The following is a 21,344-nucleotide window of genomic DNA, read 5'->3' on the forward strand; positions in this document are numbered from 1 at the left end:
GAGTTGCACAGGAGGTCTGGTGCTAGAATTTCTGCTCTCACTGTGACGTTCAAGGCGATACCTCAAATGTGTTGTTCGATCACCGTTTACATACGTGTACGCAACGTACGCATGCATTCTTGTTTACACATAAGCACTGGGGGAGGGGTGGTTTACATTTTTTTTAATGATTTTTATTATTTATTTTATTCAAAACTTTGTTTACACGGTCTTCAACTTTTTTTTTATCAACTTTGTTACTTTCACAAGGATCCTTACTGCAATCAAACGACCAGTTCTTCCTGTGATCGGCTGACCGATTCTTCCTTTAACCAATCCAATCATAGATTGATTGACCGATCCTGTCTTACTTTGAACCTTTCTGCAATCGGTCGGCCAATCCTTACTTTGATCCTGTCTGCGATCGACTGACCGATCCTTCCTGTGACCAATTCTTCCTTCCTACCTCTGATCCTTCCCTCATAAATTTTTGTGCTAATATTTTGCAAAGGTTTTTATTCTTTTCCATACAGTAGAATACCTGGTTGAGCCTGCCTGTTCCTGTCAGTAAACTGATTTTCCATCATCCTGTTCTCTTTGCAGTCTCGGCATCTCCCCCCCCCCCCCCACCAAAAAAAAACTATTGCTATTGGCCCATAAGAGAGCCCGTCATGGAAGTTTATTGTGGAGACTTTACAACCACTTTAAGTCTGCTCTTACAGAGGAAAGGTTCCACGGTAAAGGCAAAAAAGGAGCAGGGAGAGGGGGCAGACTTGATGTTCATTTGGACAATAATTATTTTTTTTCACTTCAATGCTATTACTCTTTTTTGGTAGATCAGCAACATAAAATCCCAAATAAATAAAAATGTTATTTTTAATTTCCTGTTGTGACACAACAAAATTAAAAAATCTAAGGAGGAAGATGGCTTATGCAAAACACCAACATTTCTTTCTTATCTTCTGTCAACAAAAAAGTGAATAGACAATATAATATCTGAATACTAGGGCTGTGGAAATTAAAGATGAATTTCTCGATTAATAGTTAATTTTTTTGAGCGATCAAAATTCTTTTTTTCGGTACTAGTGGTGCATCGTAAATGATCCGTGATCCGAACAAGTCACCATTTGGATATGACAGTGGGGGAGATGTCTGTGGATATGACAGTGGGGGAGATGTCTGTGGATATGACAGTGGGGGAGATGTCTGTGGATATGACAGTGGGGGAGATGTCTGTGGATATGACAGTGGGGGAGATGTCTGTGGATATGACAGTGGGGGAGATGTCTGTGGATATGACAGTGGGGGAGATGTCTGTGGATATGACAGTGGGGGAGATGTCTGTGGATATGACAGTGGGGGAGATGTCTGTGGATATGACAGTGGGGGAGATGTCTGTGGATATGACAGTGGGGGAGATGGCTGTGGATATGACAGTGGGGGAGATGTCTGTGGATATGACAGTGGGGGAGATGTCTGTGGATATGACAGTGGGGGAGATGTCTGTGGATATGACAGTGGGGGAGATGTCTGTGGATATGACAGTGGGGGAGATGTCTGTGGATATGACAGTGGGGAGTATATATAGTGGTGATCCTAAAAATGTATGTGCATTATAATTAATTGAAATTAGTCGATTAATCGATTAATCGAACACGAAAATTTTAATCAGTAAAAGCCCTACTGAATACCTGTCAAATGCTGTGTAAAACCAGAAGAGCTTTCCAAATATTTAAAATTCAGTTGGTAACATTGGAAATAATCTAGAAATAACATTTACTATATCAGGTGAATAGAAAAGGTTTTAAAAGTAAGTAACTTCTGCCATAGCTTAAAAATAACAAAACAGTGTCATCAATTTATGTGAGCCATCTTTTCTCATACCTTATAAATAATAATATTCCCTGAAAAATTGAAGACAGAAGAGACTGAATATTGTATTAGCACTGGCTGCCAGAGAAAATTATTGGAAACAAATAAAAGGATTGTGTTGAGTAGAAGCAAAAAGAAAACATCTCCAACTGAATGCATCTCCTTATGTTAAGGACAAAGAGGATTAAATATCATGTGCTGTTCAGTTGACCAAAAGCAATCAGGTTGTTGCTCTAGCAAGTGCACTTACTTGCTTTTTGCTCTCAAGATAATTTCATGAACACACTGTGCTGAATTTGAATGAATTCCATTATTCTTGCCCTGGTTTCCACACACTTGGACAATGAATCAAATCAGAGCCATCTGTTTAGCTATACCTAGACAGTAATTTTTGGATTAAACTGAATATTTATAGAGCCGGGGTAATTAAATAACTCACTATTACCCCTGATAAACAAAATCGCAACTATATTTTCTGAATTTGTGAAATATAAAATGCATTTACTGCTGGTTTATAAAATAACACTTAACATTGTTTTGAAATTTCACAAAAAGTTCAAATGACACAAGAATACTAGGATATATATTTTTTTCTTTCAGTAAATGAAAAAAGAAAACCAATGCAGTCATCATAGCTAAAGAATGTTCAGCTGCAATATATAATTTTTCAGTCCTTGGGTTTAGATATGCTTTAACCACCCTTATGCAAATACTAAAAACTGAAACTTCTAAACTTAAATCTTATCTTTACCATGACTTGACCTTGGCTCGTTGTAGTATCATAGGTTTAAACTAACATCTAAGAGTTATAAAGTTTATTCACTTTATGCTGAGGCATAAAGGTTTCCAAGACATCTACAAATAAAAATAGGCCATATGTCATATCCGTATACAGTGTACAGACATCTCGCCTGTACACTGGGTGAGAATTATAGAAGACAGTAATAACACCAGGGCTCAAAATTTCAAGTCCTGAGCTACTAGCCAAGCCTCAAGGGTTACTCGCCAACAGTTGCCAAACCCAACCCCTACCATGCCCCACCCTAAACACGCCCTCATAAATTATCTCATGAAATTACACTTAAATGTTTTATGCAGAATTAAGTTCTAAAAATAAATATTAACAACTTTATCTGTGCCCACCGATGCAGCCTGCCCGTGTCCGCCAATGCAGCCTGCCCGTGTCCGCCGATGTAGCCTATCTGTGCCCATCATGTTGCCTGTGTCCTTCATTCTGCCAATCTGTGCCCATCATGCTGCCATTGTCCTTCATTCTGCCAATCTGTGCCCAACATGCTGCCAATCTGTGCCCAACATGCTGCCAATCTGTGCCCTTCATGCAGGGAACAGAGGAGAAGAAGTTGATTACTGGGTGGATGCTGAGCGCACCGAGGAACATCACAGCTTTCATTTCAATTGCTGTGTGTTCCCGCCGCTCGCCGTCACATACAGCCCCGCCCCCTGGCCAGGGAACTTTGATACCTATCAAAGTCCCGGGACCAGGGGGCAGGGCTGTGTGTGACGGCGAGTGCAGAAAACACACAGCAATTGAAATGAAAGCCGCCAGTGATGTTCCCTGCGCTAAGATGATTCAGCCGCCTGCTCCTCTCTTCCCCTCCACGAGCGCTGGGAGAAGTACTCCCATACAACCTCGCATGCTGGCAGTGCTTGCCTCCCAGCTTCCCAGGCAGCCCTTCCTCGCCAGCCCTCAAAATCCACTCGCAGAATGCGAGCACGTGAGTGGAATTTTGAGGGCTGATAACACTATTAGTTGATTAGGCTTCAGCAGCCTGGCAGAATTGTAAATTCCTATCAGTCATTTATTGAAGCTTCCCTCTGCTACAAAGCTACACCATCTTGAAGCATGATCACATCCAGTAGGCTTCCAGGACAGTTGAATGCCTGCCTCCCCCGTTAACACAGTGGTTACTCCAACTGATCCTCGATTTAGGGGTCCAGAAATGGAACTACAGTGGAGGGCGTAGGCATTAACCTCGAATGGTAGTGTGTTGTATGTGAAGATTCCCTAAAATAGAAGGCAGAATAAACAGATTGACACCAGAGCATAGAGGTAAAGTCTATTCCTTTATAGCAGTGGTTCTCAACTTTTGTGCAGGGTTATTCTCAGAGTCTATCATTTTAAAAGATAGTATTTTGTACACTATAATAATTTACAAGTTACCAAGATTATAACAGAATATGTAAAGAACATCAAGGCAGCACAAATTCAGAACCAATGATGGGTTGCAAAAGAGAGTAGGAAAAAACCCCAAAATAACTCATATACATTAATAGTAAAAAAAGGGAAAGTCTGAGTATATAGGCTCTTTACATGATAATTTTGAGTTGGAGACTGGGGCCAAAGAGAAGGCAGATTTAAAGCGGGAGTTCACCCGAAATTTTTTTTTAACATTAGATTGAGGCTCATTTTGTCAAGGGGAATCGGGTGTTTTTTTTTAAATCAAAGCAGTACTTACTGTTTTAGAGATCTTCTCCGCCGCTTCCGGGTATGGTCTTCGGGACTGGGCGTTCCTATTTGATTGACAGGCTTCCAACAGGCTTCCGACGGTCGCATACATCCTGTCACGAGTAGCCGAAAGAAGCCGAACGTCGGTGCGGCTCTATACAGCGCCTGCACACCGACGTTCGGCTACTTTCGGAAAATCGTGACGCTATGTATGCGACCGTCGGAAGCCTGTCAATCAAATAGGAACGCCCAGTCCCATACCCGGAAGCGGCGGAGAAGATCTATCTCTAAAACGGTAAGTACTGCTTTGATTTTAAAAAAAACAACCGATTCCCCTTGACAAAATGAGCCTCAATCTAATGTTAAAAATTAAGTTTTTGGGTGAACCTCCACTTTAAATACCATCTTCAACTCTGTGTGTACATGGGAAAAATAGACGACCTCAAGGCAATAGCGAGGATAGCATTCATATAGCCCAAAATGATCTGCAATGGCTCACAATTGATATGGTCCAGAAACATTTAGACTAAACAAAGGTGAATAAAGCACCTGGACCAGATGTCTTACACCTATGTGTCAAAGAGTTGAGATTTGTTATTTCAAATCCATTGTCTCATTTTTAATGATTCACGTAGTACCACTATATTGGTGTCAAGGCCAAAGTGGTGCCTATACATAGGCGTCCGCAGAACTTTTTCCCCCCAAGGGGGTGCATAATTTTAAGGTTGGAGGCTGCGGAGTGCAGACATTGCACAAGGGGTGGTTAGAGGCTGCAGACAGAATACAGGAGGTGGTTGGAGGCTGTGGAGTGCGGACATGGTACAAGAGGTGGTTAGAGGCTGCGGACATGATACAGGAGGTGGTTGGAGGCTTTGAACATGGTACAGAAGGCAGCAGAGTAAGGACATGGTACAAGAGGTGGTTAGAGGCTGCGGACAGGATACAGCAGGTGGCTGGAGGCTGCGGACATGATACAGGAGGTGGTTGGAGGCTGCAGAGTAAGGACATGGTACAAGAGGTGGTTAGAGGCTGCGGACAGGATACAGCAGGTGGCTGGAGGCTGCTGACATGATACAGGTGGTGGTTGGAGGCTGCAGAGTGCGGACATGGTACAAGAGGTCGTTGGAGGCTGCAGGCATGAAACAGGATGTGGTTGGAGGATGAGGACATCACATACTGTAGATATAGCAGCTATGGATGGATGGAAGGTGCAGGGGTCCAGTCTCCCTCCAATATCCATGGAGACCGGACCCCTGCACCATCCATCATGGAGTGCCAACTGCTGTCCATTCAAAAATGGCGACAGTCAGCGCCATTACGTCAATAACTCACTGCGCATGCACCTGCTTGGTCGAAAGTGGACGAGCATGTCCGAGCTTGCCCAAGCCCAGCAGGCTTTGGAACTGCACATGGGCAGTTCCAATGTCAGCCCGCAGTCATATTTATTATGGGCAGCCGCCATTCGCAAGAGGGATTTATGGACAGCTCAAAAACCGATTGAAATTTACGTGCAGTTGGCAACACTGTGGACACCTCCCCCCATGCGAATGCCCATGTGCCTACATTTAAAGGCGTTGTAAAGGAAATTTTTTCTCACCTTAATGCAATCTATGCATTAAGGTGAAAAAACATCTGCTGCTGCCGGGCCCCCCCCCCCCCCGAGCCCCCGTTATACTTACCTGACCCCTCGAAAGTCCCGCGCGGTCCTGATATCCTCTTCGTCGCTCAGCCTGGCCGCTGATTGGCTAGAGCGGATGAATTGAGAGCAGCACAGCCATTGGCTGGCGCTGCTGTTAATCACATCCAGTGACGCGGCGCGCAGAGGGACAGGGCCGAGTGATACAGCGAGCGGCTATGGCCACACATACATACACACATTGAAAGGTGGTCAAACATTTATACATACTGTTATTTATACATATATTTAAGCTGTTTGATGTAAAACACAATATATAGTAGTTATAAATCATGTAACGTTTCAAATATTTATTCATTACCTTCAATTATTATGACCCCAAGGCATGCAATTACTGCTGTCCCAACGATCATAATCAGAAACAGGCCACATGGAACTGCAGACAGTGCTACAAAGACCAGAAGTGAGAGGGATATGTATGGGCGCTCTTCCAAGTATTGTCCAAAGGGGGAGTTCATGAAGGCGATCACCTAAGTGAAGCAAAGTAACAAATTGAAGAAATACTAAAACTACAAGAGACAACAAATCAACTATATATTTGAGGTGGTTTTTATTTTTACACCCACACAAAATGTTTATTTTGCTTCCAGCTAATGTTATCACGAGCAAGTAAAAATCACCCACTTACATTAAAGGGGTTGTAAAGGTTTGTTTTTTATTTTCTAAATAGGTTCCTTTAAGCTAGTGCATTGTTGGTTCACTTACTTTTTCCTTCGATTTCCCTTCTAAAATGTTTTTTTTCTTTGTCTGAATTTCTCACTTCCTGTTTCTCCTCAGTAAGCTTTCCCCCATCATCCGAGCCGTTCTGGCTGGGGGTTAGTCAGCGTGCTCGCCTCCTCCCTTGGGACTACATCCCTGCGGGGAGACGCTGTGAACACAGGAAATTCGGATAAATAAAAAAAACATTTAGAAGGGAAATCAAAGGAAAAGTGAACCAACAATGCACTAGCTTAAAGGAACCCATTTAGAAAATAAAAAAATCAACCTTCACAACCTCTTTAATGTCGGTGTTACTGTGGTTTATCTCTCTACTCTACTCTGTAACCATATGCTAACAGGTAACCTGAACAGCCCATTACAAAATAAAGGAAGGTCTGCCTCCACCTGATGCTGATGTCCCGCTGTTTTTATAGTGTTAAGTGAAGTGAAGGCTAAAAAGTTATTCTTTCATTGATTCAAGGTTAAAAAATACTCAAATACTAGCTTGCGAAGATCTCCCCCATCATAAGGATTTCTAACCCTTCTTGGAGAAAAAATTGTTAACAAGCTGCAATTGTTGCCCATCATATTAATTTATTGAGGTGGTCTTGTAAAGTTTCTAGATCATGCTGTGATGTTAATCGCCCTACTTATTTTTTTGTCTTCAGTGAACACTGAGATTGAGCCATTTATCCCATCCTCTATATCGTTTTTTAACCACTTGGGATCCGCCTGCCGTCAATTGACGGCTACAGTGCGGATCCCAATTTCCAAACTGCCGTCAATTGACGGCCGCCCCTTTGGGCGTTCCCCGCGCGCGCTCCAGAGCGCGCTGCGGGGAAAATCTGTGTTGGCCGTGTCCCTCGGACACAGCCAATTACAGATCGCCGCGAACGGCCAATCAGAGTGGCCGTTCGCGAGGCGATCTGTGCGGCCAATGAGAGAGGATCTCATATGTAAACATATGAGATCATCTCTCATTGCCGTTTTACACAGAGACAGCGGTGCTGTCTCTGGAGAGGAGACCGATCTGTGTCTCTTGTACATAGAGACACAGATCGGTCACCCCCCCAGTCACCCCCCCCTCCACCTACAGTTAGAACACTAAGCAGGGATACATTTAACCCCTTCCTCACCCCCTAGTGTTAACCCCTTCAATGCCAGTCACATTTATACTGTAATTAGTGCATATTTATAGCACTGATCGCAGTATAAATGTGAATGGCGCCAAAAATGTGTCCGATGTGTCCGCCATAACGTCGCAGTCCCATTAAAAATCGCCGATCGCCGCCATTTTTTTAGTAAAAAAAAATAATTAAAAAAAAATAATTCTGTCCCCTATTTTGTAAGCGCTATAACTTTTGCGCAAACCAGTCGCTTATTGCGATTTTTTTTTTTTTTTACCAAAAATATGTAGAAGAATACGTATCGGCCTAGACTGAGAAAAAAAAATGTTTTTTTTTTTTTTAAATTGGGATATTTATTATAGAAAGAAGTAAAAAATATTGTATTTTTTTCAAAATTGTCTCACTTCTTTGTTTATAGCGCAAAAAATAAAAACCGCACAGGCGATCAAATACCACCAAAAGAAAGCTCTACTTGTGGGGAAAAAAGGACGTCAATTTTGTTTGGGAGCCACGTCGCACGACCGCGCAATTGTTAGTTAAAGCGATGCAGTGCCGAAAGCTGAAATTTCACCTGGGCAGGAGGGGGGTATATGTGCCCAGTAAGCAAGTGGTTAAATAAATAAGGCCTGGTTCACACCTATGCGTTTTTTGTGCTGTTTGCTGAAACGCACTACAGTTCATTTAACATGGTTTCCTATGGGACACGTTCACATCTAAAATCACGTGTGCAAAAAAACACAAAATGCACAGCAAAAAGCACTGCAGAAACAGATCAAAAGCAAACTGCATAGGTTTGGACCAGAATTAAACAGAATTGGTCCCAGGACAGAGCCTTGGGGTACCCCACTTACCACTCCAGATCAGTCTAAGTACACGTTATTTATCATCACCCTTTGGACATGCCCCTGTAGCCAGTTTTGTATGGGCTATACCTACATACTGTACCTCAGTTTGTAGATTCAAGTGATTCTAAAGCTTTGTTTTTTTTTGTTTTTTTTAAACAAACATGTCATACATACTGTACCCTTACAAGGGTTTTGCACAGAGTGCCCCCAATCCTCCTCTTCTGGGGTCCCCCTGCAATGCTCCTGGCTTCTCCTCTTCTCAGCCCCACCCCCGGCTCCCATATCACTGGATATGACAACAGCGGGAGACAATCGCTCCTGCTGCTATCAATCTATCCAATGAGGACCCGAGACAGGGGCTGGAGCTGCTGCACTCGTCCCCGTCGCTGAAACTAATGGGTTCAGGTAAGTAAAAGGGGGGCTCTGGGGGGCTGCAGAAGCACAAAAGGTTCTTGACCTTAATACACAGAATGCATTAAGGTCAAAAACCCTGAGGGTTTACAACCCATTTAAGCGTTTGTGGGGGAATGTATCAAATGCTATTGCAAAATCCAGACACACCACATCCACTAGCCTTACCTTTATCTAGATGGCAGTTCACTTCTTTGTAGAATGTTAACAAATTGGTTTGGCAAGAATGACCCTTCGTATACCCATGCTGATTACTACTAATGATACGTTTTTTATCAGAAAATTCTTGGATATGGTCCCTTATAAACCTCAAATAGTTTACATACTCTCAATGTTAGACTGACAAGCCTGTGATTTCCAGGAATATATCTCTGAATATTGGGCTTTTTTCCAATCAGCTGGTACCATTCCTGTCAGTATGCTGTCCATAAAGATTAGGCACAACGGTCCGGCTCCGGTGATTTGTGTTAGTCTTTTCTGGACATCCTGTGACATGTTACTAACAATACAGTTGTGGTTGTTATAGCCCTCCTTTTCTTTTGTAAAAACCGAGGAAAGCATTTAGTACAGTTGCCTTCTCCTTGTCATCTGTAACTAGCTTACCTTCATCAACCTTTATGGGGCCAATGTGCCCTGACCTCACTTTATTTACTGTTAATATATTTAAAACAGTTCTTGGAATTGTTTTTACATACCACTCAATGTGTCTCTCATAGTCTTTTTTTGCCACCCTGATTGCATTCTTACTTTTCCCTTTGCATTTCTTGTAGTGTTGAAATACTGACCATGACCCTTCTGCCATATACATTTTAAAGGCCATTTTTTTTATTTAATATGACTTTTTACGTTATGGTTTAGCCACCCAGGCTTAACCTTTTTTTCACCATAATTATTATCCATTGAAATGCACTCAGTGATACCTTTATGTAATATGTTCCTAAAGCACTCCCATTTTTCTCAGTGTTTTTTAGGATTTGGTCCCATGTAATATCTTGTAGTATGAAATACAGTTTTGAAAAGTTGGATTTTTTGAAATGTAGTGTTCTTGGACTACCCTTGTGACTCCTTTTCCTATGATTTATACTGAATGTAACTATCCTGTGATTGCTAGTTCCCGAATTGTCTATTTTATTATAATTATAAATTAATCACTAAGAAATATCACAAAGAAATCTTCAAAGCAAAAAAAGAGCATTTTTCAAATGTACTCGCAAAAGCCCGGAATCGCCCCCGAGAGCTATTCAACCTAGTCGCTGAGACTATGAACCCAGCCTGCCTAGAAGCTCCAAAAAATGAAACACAAAAGAGTTTTGCAATGAATAATCTCCCAATGACATTATTCCCACAAAATTGGTGAAAGAATGTGCCGATATTTTGGCACCCGCGATCACTCACCTTATAAACCAATCATTTAACCTCTTCCCCACCGCGCCATAGACAAAAGACGTCTACAGCGCGGTGGAGTTATTCTGGGAGGACGTCCCTGGGACGTCCTCCCAGAATCCTTCACTCGCGCGCCCCCTGGGGCGCGCTCCCGGAATCATCTGTGAGCGCCGGGATCGCGGTAAATCGCCGCTAATAGCGGCGGTCTACCACGTGATCGCTCCGTCAAATGACGGAGCGATCACTTGTAAACAAACCAGGTTCCTCCCTCTCCTCTCTGTACCGATCGGTACAGTGTGAGAGGGGGAGAACGGAAGCAGCAGCAGCTGCTGTGGCTGGATCTGTGACAAATGCAGTCACAGATCCAGCCATCCTTCCCTGCGCAATACTCTGCAATTAAATCAATACTCTGCAATAGCCCCCCCCATACTCTGCAATAGCCCCCCCCATACTCTGCAATAGCCCCCCCCCCATACTCTGCAATAGCCCCCCCCCATACTCTGCAATAGCCCCCCCCCCCCATACTCTGCAATAGCCCCCCCCCCATACTCCGCAATACCCGCTAATATGACAGAAACAAGATTTTTTTTTTTTTTTACAGAATTGTCTGTTTTTTCTTTTTTAGTGCAAAAAATAAAAAACCCAGAGGCGATCAAATACCACCAAAAGAAAGCTCTATTTGTGGGGAAAAAAGGACAAAAATTTCAGATGGGCACAATGTTGTATGACTGAGTAATTGTCATTCAAATTGTGAGAGCACCGAAAGCTGAAAATTGGTCTGGTTAGGAAGGGGGTTTAAGTGCCTAGTGGTCAAGAGGTTAAAGAAGGCATGGTTCTGACCTCCTTAAAGCAAGGCATAATTAAACCCCGTCTAAAAAAAAATAACCTAGACCCACCTAGACCCAAACAACCGGGGACCTTTAACCTCCCTCGACATCTTTTCCAAGGTTTTTGAAAAAGCAGTAGTACAACAACTACAACACCATTTAGACACCCACAAACTTCTGGACCCACTACAATCGGGGTTTCCGTCCTGGACATGGTACGGAAACAGCACTTCTCAAAATATGGGATGACGCTGTTATGTAGACGTATCCGGTAGCCAGAGCCTAGTCGCAGCAGAAGACCTCTCTTACAGCCCTGGCTCGCAAGCCGCTGGGATGGGAACAGCGGGCTCAGGGGCGCAGCAAGGTAGGAGTGCTGGAGTAGCGTGGAAGGTAAGTCCCTGACAGACGCTCTCGAAGCAGCAGACGACGGAGAATCTTGTCTCCTGATACTGCTGGACCTTAGTGCTGCCTTTGACACAGTAGACCACAAACTGTTGCTAACTCGCCTCACAGAGGTAGCTGGAGTGGCAGACTCGGATCTACCATGGTTCTCATCATTCCTGGAAAATCGATCCCAGACAGTGAAACTAGAACCTTTCACATCTGAATCATGTAGCGTGTCTTGCCGAGTTCCCCAGGGATCACCCCCATCGCCCGTGCTATTCAACATTTACCTCCGCCCACTCCTAAAAATAATTAGTAATCAAGACCTTCTCTATCACTCCTACGCGGACGACACGCAACTTTATTTTCGTATCAGCAACAAAAAGAACCAATACCCCGTATTAGAAAAATTCCTCACTCAGATAGACAACTGGATGACGGAGAGTCACCTCAAACTCAATGGAGCAAAAACAGAACTCCTTCAACTCCATTCAAACGAAAGAAACTGGCCAGGACTACCTGGACACCACCACCCATTCTGGGACAAACCATCACCCCAAGCACCAAAGTCAAAAGTCGGAGTGATTTTTGACTCTGACATGACAATGGATGCACAAATTGGATCAGTAGTTAGTGGATCCCAGCATCTTCTACGTCTCCTACGAAGAGTTTTTCCCTTCATCCCGAAAGAAGACACAGCAGTAGTGGTTGGGACAATTATTAACGCTAGGTTAGATTATGCAAATTCCCTCTACCTTGGACTCCCAAAATACCAGCCTGCCCGTCTCCAAGTTGTCTAGAACACGGTGGCACGACTGGTAACAGGGAAAAAACCCTGGGAACCAATCAACCCGCCCCTGAGATCCCTTCATTGGCTGCCCGTAAAGGACCGAGTCACATTCAAGGCCCTATGCCTAACGCACGAATGTGTACACAGAAACGCTCCCCAATATTTAAGTGAGAAAATAAAACACCAAAACCCCAATCAAGTTATTCGATCAACTAACCAAAAATTACTACAAATCCCCAAAGCCTGCTACAAGACCAAAGGAGTCTTGCAGTCCAAGGACCTCGACTGTGGAATGCTTTACCGACTAACATCCAAACAGAAATTGATCACCTGGCCTTCAGAAAAAAACTCAAGACCCATCTATTCTGAGGGATAAACAGAAGGAAAATGGATGCCAAGTGCCTTGAGGCGATTCAGTTCGCAATTGTAGCACTTTACAAGTTATTCACTCACTCACAATAAGTTATAAAACAATTATTTTGTAAGTGTACATTTAATTAATTTCTATATATACCAACTGTGCAAAAACTTAAGCCCATTCATGTGACAAAATATTAAAGTTGATCAATTGTTCTTCCATGCCTCACACCTAAAGACAGCGGCTCCCCATAATTTTGACCCCCCAGATCAGAATGTAATACAGCGCTTCAGCATCTAACCATGGGGCAACTGCCACACTAAGCATCACAGACAGTGCAAGCAGATCTCGCAGATATAAATCCATATAAGCACATCAAGGAGAAACAGAACTCACAATATTGAAATATCACTGACATAAAAGCAAACAGGCAGACCCATTCTTCCCATCCCTCAAAGTCTGTTGGTGTCCCATCGCACTACCCCGTCTACTCCCACTCCAAAGTCTTTTACAATCCTATTGTCTATTGTGTATACAAAAAAAAAAAAAAATGCTTTGCGCAAGTAAAGCGTTTGGGTTTGGCTTGAAGAAAAGGTGGCAACCCTACCTAGGTCTGTAAAGTTTTTTTATGTTTTAAATATTTTTTTATTAACCTATTATTTTTTTTATATACATTACACACACACACACACACACACACACACACACACACACACACACACACACACACACACACACACACACACACACACACACACACACTAATATATATATTTGGATCATTATTATTTGTAACTTAATATATGGTAATAGTGTGAGTAACCATCACCAATTGGGATGACAGGCAATTTTCTCCCCACTAAATGTCACATCCGGTGATGTCACATCCAGATTTTGGAGCGCACGCTGGTTCCAGGAACAGCGGCGTTCACACAAGAGAGACTGCTGGAAATACTGAGTGCAAGGTTATAAGTGTGAGCAATAAAAGGGGACATGTTATTAGGAGTACAGTTTTAAAAATAAAGATTTGGTGCGCAATTAACTTTTTTGTGGTTTCCTTATGTACTGTACACTGTTGGTTGATCTCTGGGCCTGGAGACTGGAGGGGAACCAGGGGGTTGGTACTTTTTGGAGAAAAGTGGTGGAAGCTAATACCGGTTACCAAAGCATGTGTGACCCTATTAACTCTAGGGTCCATTGGCTTTAATGAGTGCATGGTGTGTAGGGGGTATGTGGCACTGGCACGCAGTGGCTTAGCTAGCACATCTGGCCCATAGGGCTGGTCATTTTTTTGCACCCCCCCAGCCCTGGGCCTCCTCCACACCCACCTCAGTCCAGGGTCTCCTCGGCACCCCCCCAGTCCAGGGCCTTCTCTGCACCCCCAGTCCCCCCAATACTTTGCCATAACAACCCCAACTTTCTAGTCCAGGGTCTTCTGCACACTTGTCCTAATAAATGCCTTTAAGTTCCACGAAGGCTCTCCCATGCTGAAGCACCACTCTGGAATGCCTTTCTTTAGTGCTGGCTGGCAGGAGGAGCAGCGTGATTCAGTGCTAGTGCACCTGTGCATTCTCCCTCCTATTTGGTTCTCTGGTATTTGGCAAACTATGCAGAGGGCACTGCCTGTCCCTTACACTCGATCAGGCGGCAGTGACACCCTTAGAGCAGGACCTCCCAGTGCAGGTGGGGGGTGACAGGACCCTTAGCGTTGCCCCCCCTAAATGCGTCACCCGGGGCGTGTGCCCCCCTACCCCCGAGTTTTGGCCCTGCTGGCATGGTTGGGAGAACCTTTATGAATCTTATTTGTAGTCGCATGCACAAGGAAGATTCATGCTTCACTGAAGGAGAACATATCTGTTCTCTAATAAGGAATACACTATCTGTATTTGATATATGGACTGTATATGTCACGAATTATCGAGTTTTTAAAGTAACACTTTCAGAATTGGTTTGCAATATAGATTTATTTTTAATGGTCCAATTTTCTGCTTATCCATTTATTTTTGTTGGTGCACATTTTTTCCATAGCTCTGTTCATTGTGTAATATTATCTATAAGTAAACAACTATTACAATGGGAATAAAAATAGCTGGACCTTAAAAGGGACTGAAGACCAATAACCAAGTGTTTTGCGAATTAGAGCATATTTAAAAAGATACAAAAGATTTATTATTATTATTGAAAGACTTTAAATTAGGCGAGGATAGGATCACTTGGTCACGGCTGAAGTTTTCGTCACTGTATACCATTATACAGGAGTATACCATTATGAGGATGCTTTGTTGGTCCTTAATTGGGCGCTTAGTCAGAGAGACGAATTGCTACATGCACAACATTAAAAAAAAAAAAAAAAAAGTCCCTTGACTTTTGTTTATAGCATAATTATTTTTGGTACTGTAATGAGTTCTACAGTCAAAACAATGGTGTTGCCATGGGAGCCAAGTCTCGCCAATATATTTATGGTGGCGTGGGAGGATAGATTTTTTGTAGACCAACATCAGAGCTTCTTTTTTATAGACAGTTCATAGGCAAGCTATTATTTATTTGTGAAGGTTTGGAGCAATCTTTGCATCAGTTTATGAATCACCTTAATAACAATAAGAATAATATTAAATTAGAGTATCAATTTAGTGACACTAGTATTATTTTTTTAGATCTGACAGTATTCAAGGAACAAGATTATTTCTGTTTTTCGGTTATATAAACAACAGCCACATTACCAATCAGATTCCCCAGACGAAGACACGTGGTGTCGTAACGCGTAGGAATTGGAGGACGTACACCCGGAGTGACGTAAGCTGCCGATTCAAACGCCGCTTGTTTGTTTCCTCGTTGCACTTTTATTTTTCTTTTAATGTAAGTGCAGGTTTTTCCTCAATAAACATATTTTACCTGCACCAAACGTTACCTCACTATGGGAGTCCCCTCTCTCTCTCTCTTATAACCCACATCATCCATCTGGTTTCGAGGAGCATCTGTCCCAATTAAGGAAGGATCCATCAGATCAAGAGAGGAAACATCAGGGACCACCCATAGAAGGCTGCGAGTGACCTGTACATCAATGCCCATTTAGGAGGGCTGAGAGGTAAGAGTCCCGGGAGCTCAGCCAGGGATCTGGTTTATCTTCTATCGCACGGCCGTGCACTCACACCATAGAGCTGGTGCTCACCTTCATCCAGTGCATTCAGAATATCTGCCCTGACAGCTGATTTGTGTTTACTATTGGGATTGAACTTCCATTCCGGTTTTTTTGCACAATATTCTTTATATATTTTTGCACATTCGCCCTATGAGTATTATATATTTTGGACTCACTATTCACTATTTGAGTATATATATATTTATATTTGGACTCACTATTCTCTTTGCATTTAATACTATATGCTGATTATTTGTCAGCTCTTACATTTAATCTTGCTTATGTGATATCACTATTCCATTAGTGTGATATGTTGCGCAGAATCACCATTTATTTATATTAAGATTATTTGGCTACAAAGGTTGATAGTGATTTTGTGGAAAAACCTGGCCATATAAAAAATACATTCACAGATCGCGGTAAATCGCCGCTGATAGCGGCGGTTTACCACGTGATCGCTCCGTCAAATGACGGAGCGATCACTTGTAAACAAACCGGCGTCATGTAATGACGCTGGTTCCTCCCTCTCCTCTCTGTACCGATCGGTACAGTGTGAGAGGAGGGGGGGAGCGCGGGGTGTCAGCAGCAGCTGCTGCGGGCTGGATCTGTGACACATGCAGTCACAGATCCAGCCATCCTTCCCTGCGCAAAACTCTGCAATATCACCCCTACTATGTGCAATACCCCCCCACACTCTGCAATACCCCCCCACACTCTGCAATACCCCCCCACACTCTGCAATACCCCCCCCACACTCTGCAATACCCCCCCCACACTCTGCAATACCCCCCCCACACTCTGCAATACCCCCCCCACACTCTGCAATACCCCCCCCACACTCTGCAATACCCCCCCCACACTATGCAATTTTTACAGAATTTTCGGTCTTTTTTCTTTTATAGTGCAAAAAATAAAAACCGCAGAGGTGATCAAATACCACCAAAAGAAAGCTCTATTTGTGTGAAAAAAAGGACAACAATTTCAGACGGGTACAATGTTGTATGACTGAGTTATTGTCATTCAAATTGTGAGAGCACCGAAAGCTGAAAATTAGTCTGGTTAGGAAGGGGGTTTAAGTGCCCAGTGGTCAAGAGGTTAAAGGGGTTGTAAAGGTACGTCTTATTTTCTAAATAGGTTCCTTTAAGCTAGTGCGTTGTTGGTTCACTTACCTTTTCCTTCGATTTCTCTTCTAAATGTGTTTTTTCTTTGTTTGAATTTCTCACTTCCTGTTTCTCCTCAGTAAGCTTTCCACCATCATCCGAGCGGTGGAAAGTCATTTAGAACAGCTTACTGAACACCTTACTGAGGAGGAACAGGAAGTGAGAATCTCAGACAAAGAAAACAAAGGAAAAAACATTTAGAAGGGAAATCGAAGGAAAAAGGTAAGTGAACTAACAATGCACTAGCTTAAAGGGGTTGTAAAGACAAAAATATTTTCCTCTTAAATTAAAGTCTGACAGTAGCTGATAAAGTAAAAAGTAATGTTTTGCATTATAACTAGTTTGATACCTGTTGAAATTGAGCTGTTTTATTCACCTCCGTCACTCCTGAATCATTATTCGCACTGACTTCCTGGTTTGCGGTGCGCATTCATTCTTGCTACATCACGGCCTAATGGGAACTACAGTTCCCATTAGGCTGAGCCTCCATGCCTGTGAGGGGTAAGAGAGCATCTTCACGCAGGGCTGTAGTCATAGGGAGGAGGTGAGCACATTCTGCTTTCCACCATGCAAAATGGCTCAGATGCTGGTGGAAAGCAAGAAGAGGAGTGACAGGAAATGGCATTTTCAAACCTGGATTACTGTATTTTGGAGGTCAAAAGGAAAAACGAGGTAAGTGATATTTAAATGCTCTAGCTTACAGCAATCAATTGATCTAATAAAAAACAAACCTTTAGTGTTCCTTTAAAAGGAACCAATTTAGTAAATAAAAGACGAACCTTTACAACCCCTTTAAGCCGTTATTGCTTGAGAAACCGCAATTCATTAACAGGAAGGCTCCTAGTTTTGGTGACAGTGTGGTACACAAGATCCTTAATCCTCCTACCAGACCAACCTTTTGGGCCTGGTTAAAAGGGTTTTTTCGCCTGCGGTAAATGCAATGCAACATGCAAGGCAAATTACATTCCAACCCATGTCGTTTATGCATTGGTCTGTCCTTGTGGACTGATGTATATAGGACGTACCAAACAAATCCCTAAAGTAAGGATTGGAGAACATGTGGTGAATATTTTAAAGGGATTTAGGTATCAGAACATTATAGATGGGCATAACAACATTACTTACGTTTCTCAGGGGGAGTGGTTGTATCGTAATGGAGTGAGCAGGCTCCAGCTGTGAGTGTAGCTGCAATACACGCACCCACCAGGAGCTCGTCGCTGCTAGCCCTCAAAATTACCGACCAGGAATGCTACAGATTTAAACTTTTGCCGCTGATGCCCTCCCATCAACACTGGGAGTGCTGCAGACCCAGTCATAGCCGCCGCAAGTTGCTGCCAGTATCGCCGCTAATCCGGGAGGCTCCGCTATTACCGCTGCCCTGACCGGCCTGTCCCCCTCCCGCTGCTTTCCGTGATCTTCGTTCTTTGGGGGGGGGGGGGGTGGCTGTAGTGTGATGCAGGGAGCCAGTTTCAGCTGAGGGCTAGGCAGCAATACATATATTTGTCGGAGCACGTCAAAGATAACAGCCCGACAGGGAATGCTGGTAATCCAGCCGCTAAGCTACTAATCAGGGAGCGCTGCTAGCACAATCATACCTGCCATTAAGTTACAGCTAATACTGTCACTGCCAACACTGCTAATACTGTCAATATTGAACTGTTATTATAGTTACAACTGCTGCTTGACATTGACAGCATTGCCACTTATACAGGGAGCCCTGTCTAGTTACTGTGGCTGTAATTACTGTGGCTGCCAATACAGGGAGCTCTGTAAGCGTAGCAGGTGCCGCTGTCCATGCGAAGGCGGGGGAAGAGAGGTACAAGCTCAGGAGCACCGTGTACAACAGGGCACACATATCCTACCCGATACATGACTGGAAGACAGGACCCGAGGCGTAGTGAGGGAGGACAGAGTGGTGCATTGATCTGTGAAGCATTGCCTAAAGTATCTGCAGTGGCACAGGCAATATCCTCACTTAAGTGCAGACAGCAGATTGGCTCGGTCGGCGAGGGAAACCCGGATACCAGTGACAACATCTACAGCAACATGGCTGAAAGCACAGAAGATATCCAGCTGACCTCCTCAAAGACCCCTAAGACGGTGGACCCTGACACACAGGTATGCCTGATGAATACATATGATAATATGCATCCAGGTCAGGAAGGAAAAGGAGCAGGAGAAGGAGAAGTAGATATCAGAAAGCCGTTTCAACGTATACAGGCATTACCAACCAGGAAAGACATACAAGAGTTTATGGTTAATATTACGGGTACACTAAGAGGAAATTGAGGAGGTCCAAACCCAGGTAGGGCGGATGGATGATAGACTGTGTAAAGTTTAAAATTTGCAAAATGTATCGGATCTACATCTTAAGTCATTGGAAGATAAGGTACAAGTGCAGACCCAACAGTTAACCAAGTTGCAGTTGCAATCAGAAGAAAATAAAAACAGGAGCAGGAGAAATAATATCCGCATTAAAGGGATACCAGAGCATATTGAAGGTCTAGAATTAATAAATACTGGGCTGGACATTTTGAATAGATTATTAAAAAACCCTCCAGAGACCCAGATTGAAATAGACCGTGTGCATAAAGTCCCCACTGTAAGCAACCATACACAGAGTGACTCACGAGATGTTTTATGTAGGATACATTTTTATCGGGTCAAGGAGGATATTCTAAGAGCAGCCTGGCAGGTTGGAACATTGGACTATGAGGGGGGGCGGTACAAATTTTTCCTGACTTATGTAGAAAAACAAAAATTAGAAGACGTATGCTGAAACCGATCCTGGAATATATAATAGAGAATGGAGGGACATATAGATGGGGTCACCCACTGGCTGTCCTAGTGAAAAAAGAGGGGCGGAGTTGTAATTTATGTGTACCGGAACAGCTCCCTGAATTTTTCATTTTTTTTGGAGGGGAACCCCTCAAAGTCCCTACTGGTTAGGACTACCCGAATGGATGGAACATGCCCCTCGCCCCACAATAATCCCAACTCAGGAGGATAAAAGAAAAGACTGAAGGATAAAGGTTAAAATGGAGGCTCCATAATATTTGGGGTTGATAGGAAATCAATGAACAAAAACTGACTGATGGATGTGATTACATATATATTTTTTCCTTTTTTTCGGAATAGTAGAATAGTATAATTTGGTGATATTTATTTTTTTGAAAGGAAGGAGAGGAAAAAGGGCTAGGGGAAGGAGAGAGGATGGTATATACACTAGGGGTGATAGATGTAGTAGTTTTTTTTGTTTGTTTTCTCCACCCCTGGTTTTCCTCTGCTCCCTATTCCCCATACCACACCGCCTGATGAGGATGATGGATCTATTATGAATAAATATGTTATATGGTGTAATAAGATAGACTGTATAAAGGGGAAGGGGGGAGTGAAGGAATCAGGATATAGGCATTCCCCCTGTAGCAATTAGGGGGGGGGTGGGAGGATAATGTAGGGACAATACACGATAATACACAAATGATATCACATATGATAACATGGTTATTATTAAATGGAGTTTTTTTTTATATTATAGTACAGGAGGGGAGTAGGACACCCCCCCCCCCCCCATAACTTTAAGATTATCCAATTAGGTAAAAGGGGATATCACTTAGGGGGAAGGACAGAGGTCCCATATACCACAGATCTCACATATATCACATAGGGGAGAAACTGGGAATTATACATCACATAGGAGGGGTGGGGCGGGTGGAGGGAGGATAGAGAGGGAGAGTATAGGGAGAGTGTAATTAAATTAAATAGGGGGGGATAGGGACTGCTACATGTGGGAACGATGCACATTCTTATTTTTGTTTACCCCCTATTAAAAGGATGACCTCTTTTTTTTCCTTTCTTTTAAGAAACCCGATAGAACAGTCAGGAGGAATTTAGATGGGAGCAGGAAAGTATCCAACAGGTGGAGGGGGTAGGGAATATAATGTGTAATGTGTTAATGTGTTAATACAAGCTTTTTTTTTTTTTTTTTTTTTTTTGGAGAAAAAGGGAAAAGAGGAAGTTAAAAGTTTATTGATAATGATTAAATAAACATCCAGGGTGATAGTCGCTGAGTGGGGATATGAGGGGGGGATATGGGGTATAGAAGGAATTAAACGTAACTAAGATATAGAACGGTAATTAGGTATATAAGGGTAAAATCTTCTAGGAAAATGGTTGGGGAAACGTAAAAAAAAATAAGATATAAAAA

At 43.0% G+C, this 21,344-nt stretch overlaps 1 protein-coding gene across 1 annotated transcript in view; it reads right to left on the minus strand.

Moving 5' to 3' along the window:
- The window catches only part of LDAF1 (lipid droplet assembly factor 1), a 148,774-nt gene that overhangs the window by 35,186 nt on the left and 92,244 nt on the right, over window positions 1-21,344 (minus strand). Inside the window, exon 3 of the mRNA XM_040356846.1 lies at window positions 6,316-6,484. Coding sequence (XP_040212780.1) covers window positions 6,316-6,484 — 169 coding nt within the window. The remainder of the gene's footprint in view (window positions 1-6,315; window positions 6,485-21,344) is intronic.

This window comes from Rana temporaria, chromosome 6 (genome assembly GCF_905171775.1).
Source record: "Rana temporaria chromosome 6, aRanTem1.1, whole genome shotgun sequence".
NCBI lineage: Eukaryota > Metazoa > Chordata > Amphibia > Anura > Ranidae > Rana > Rana temporaria.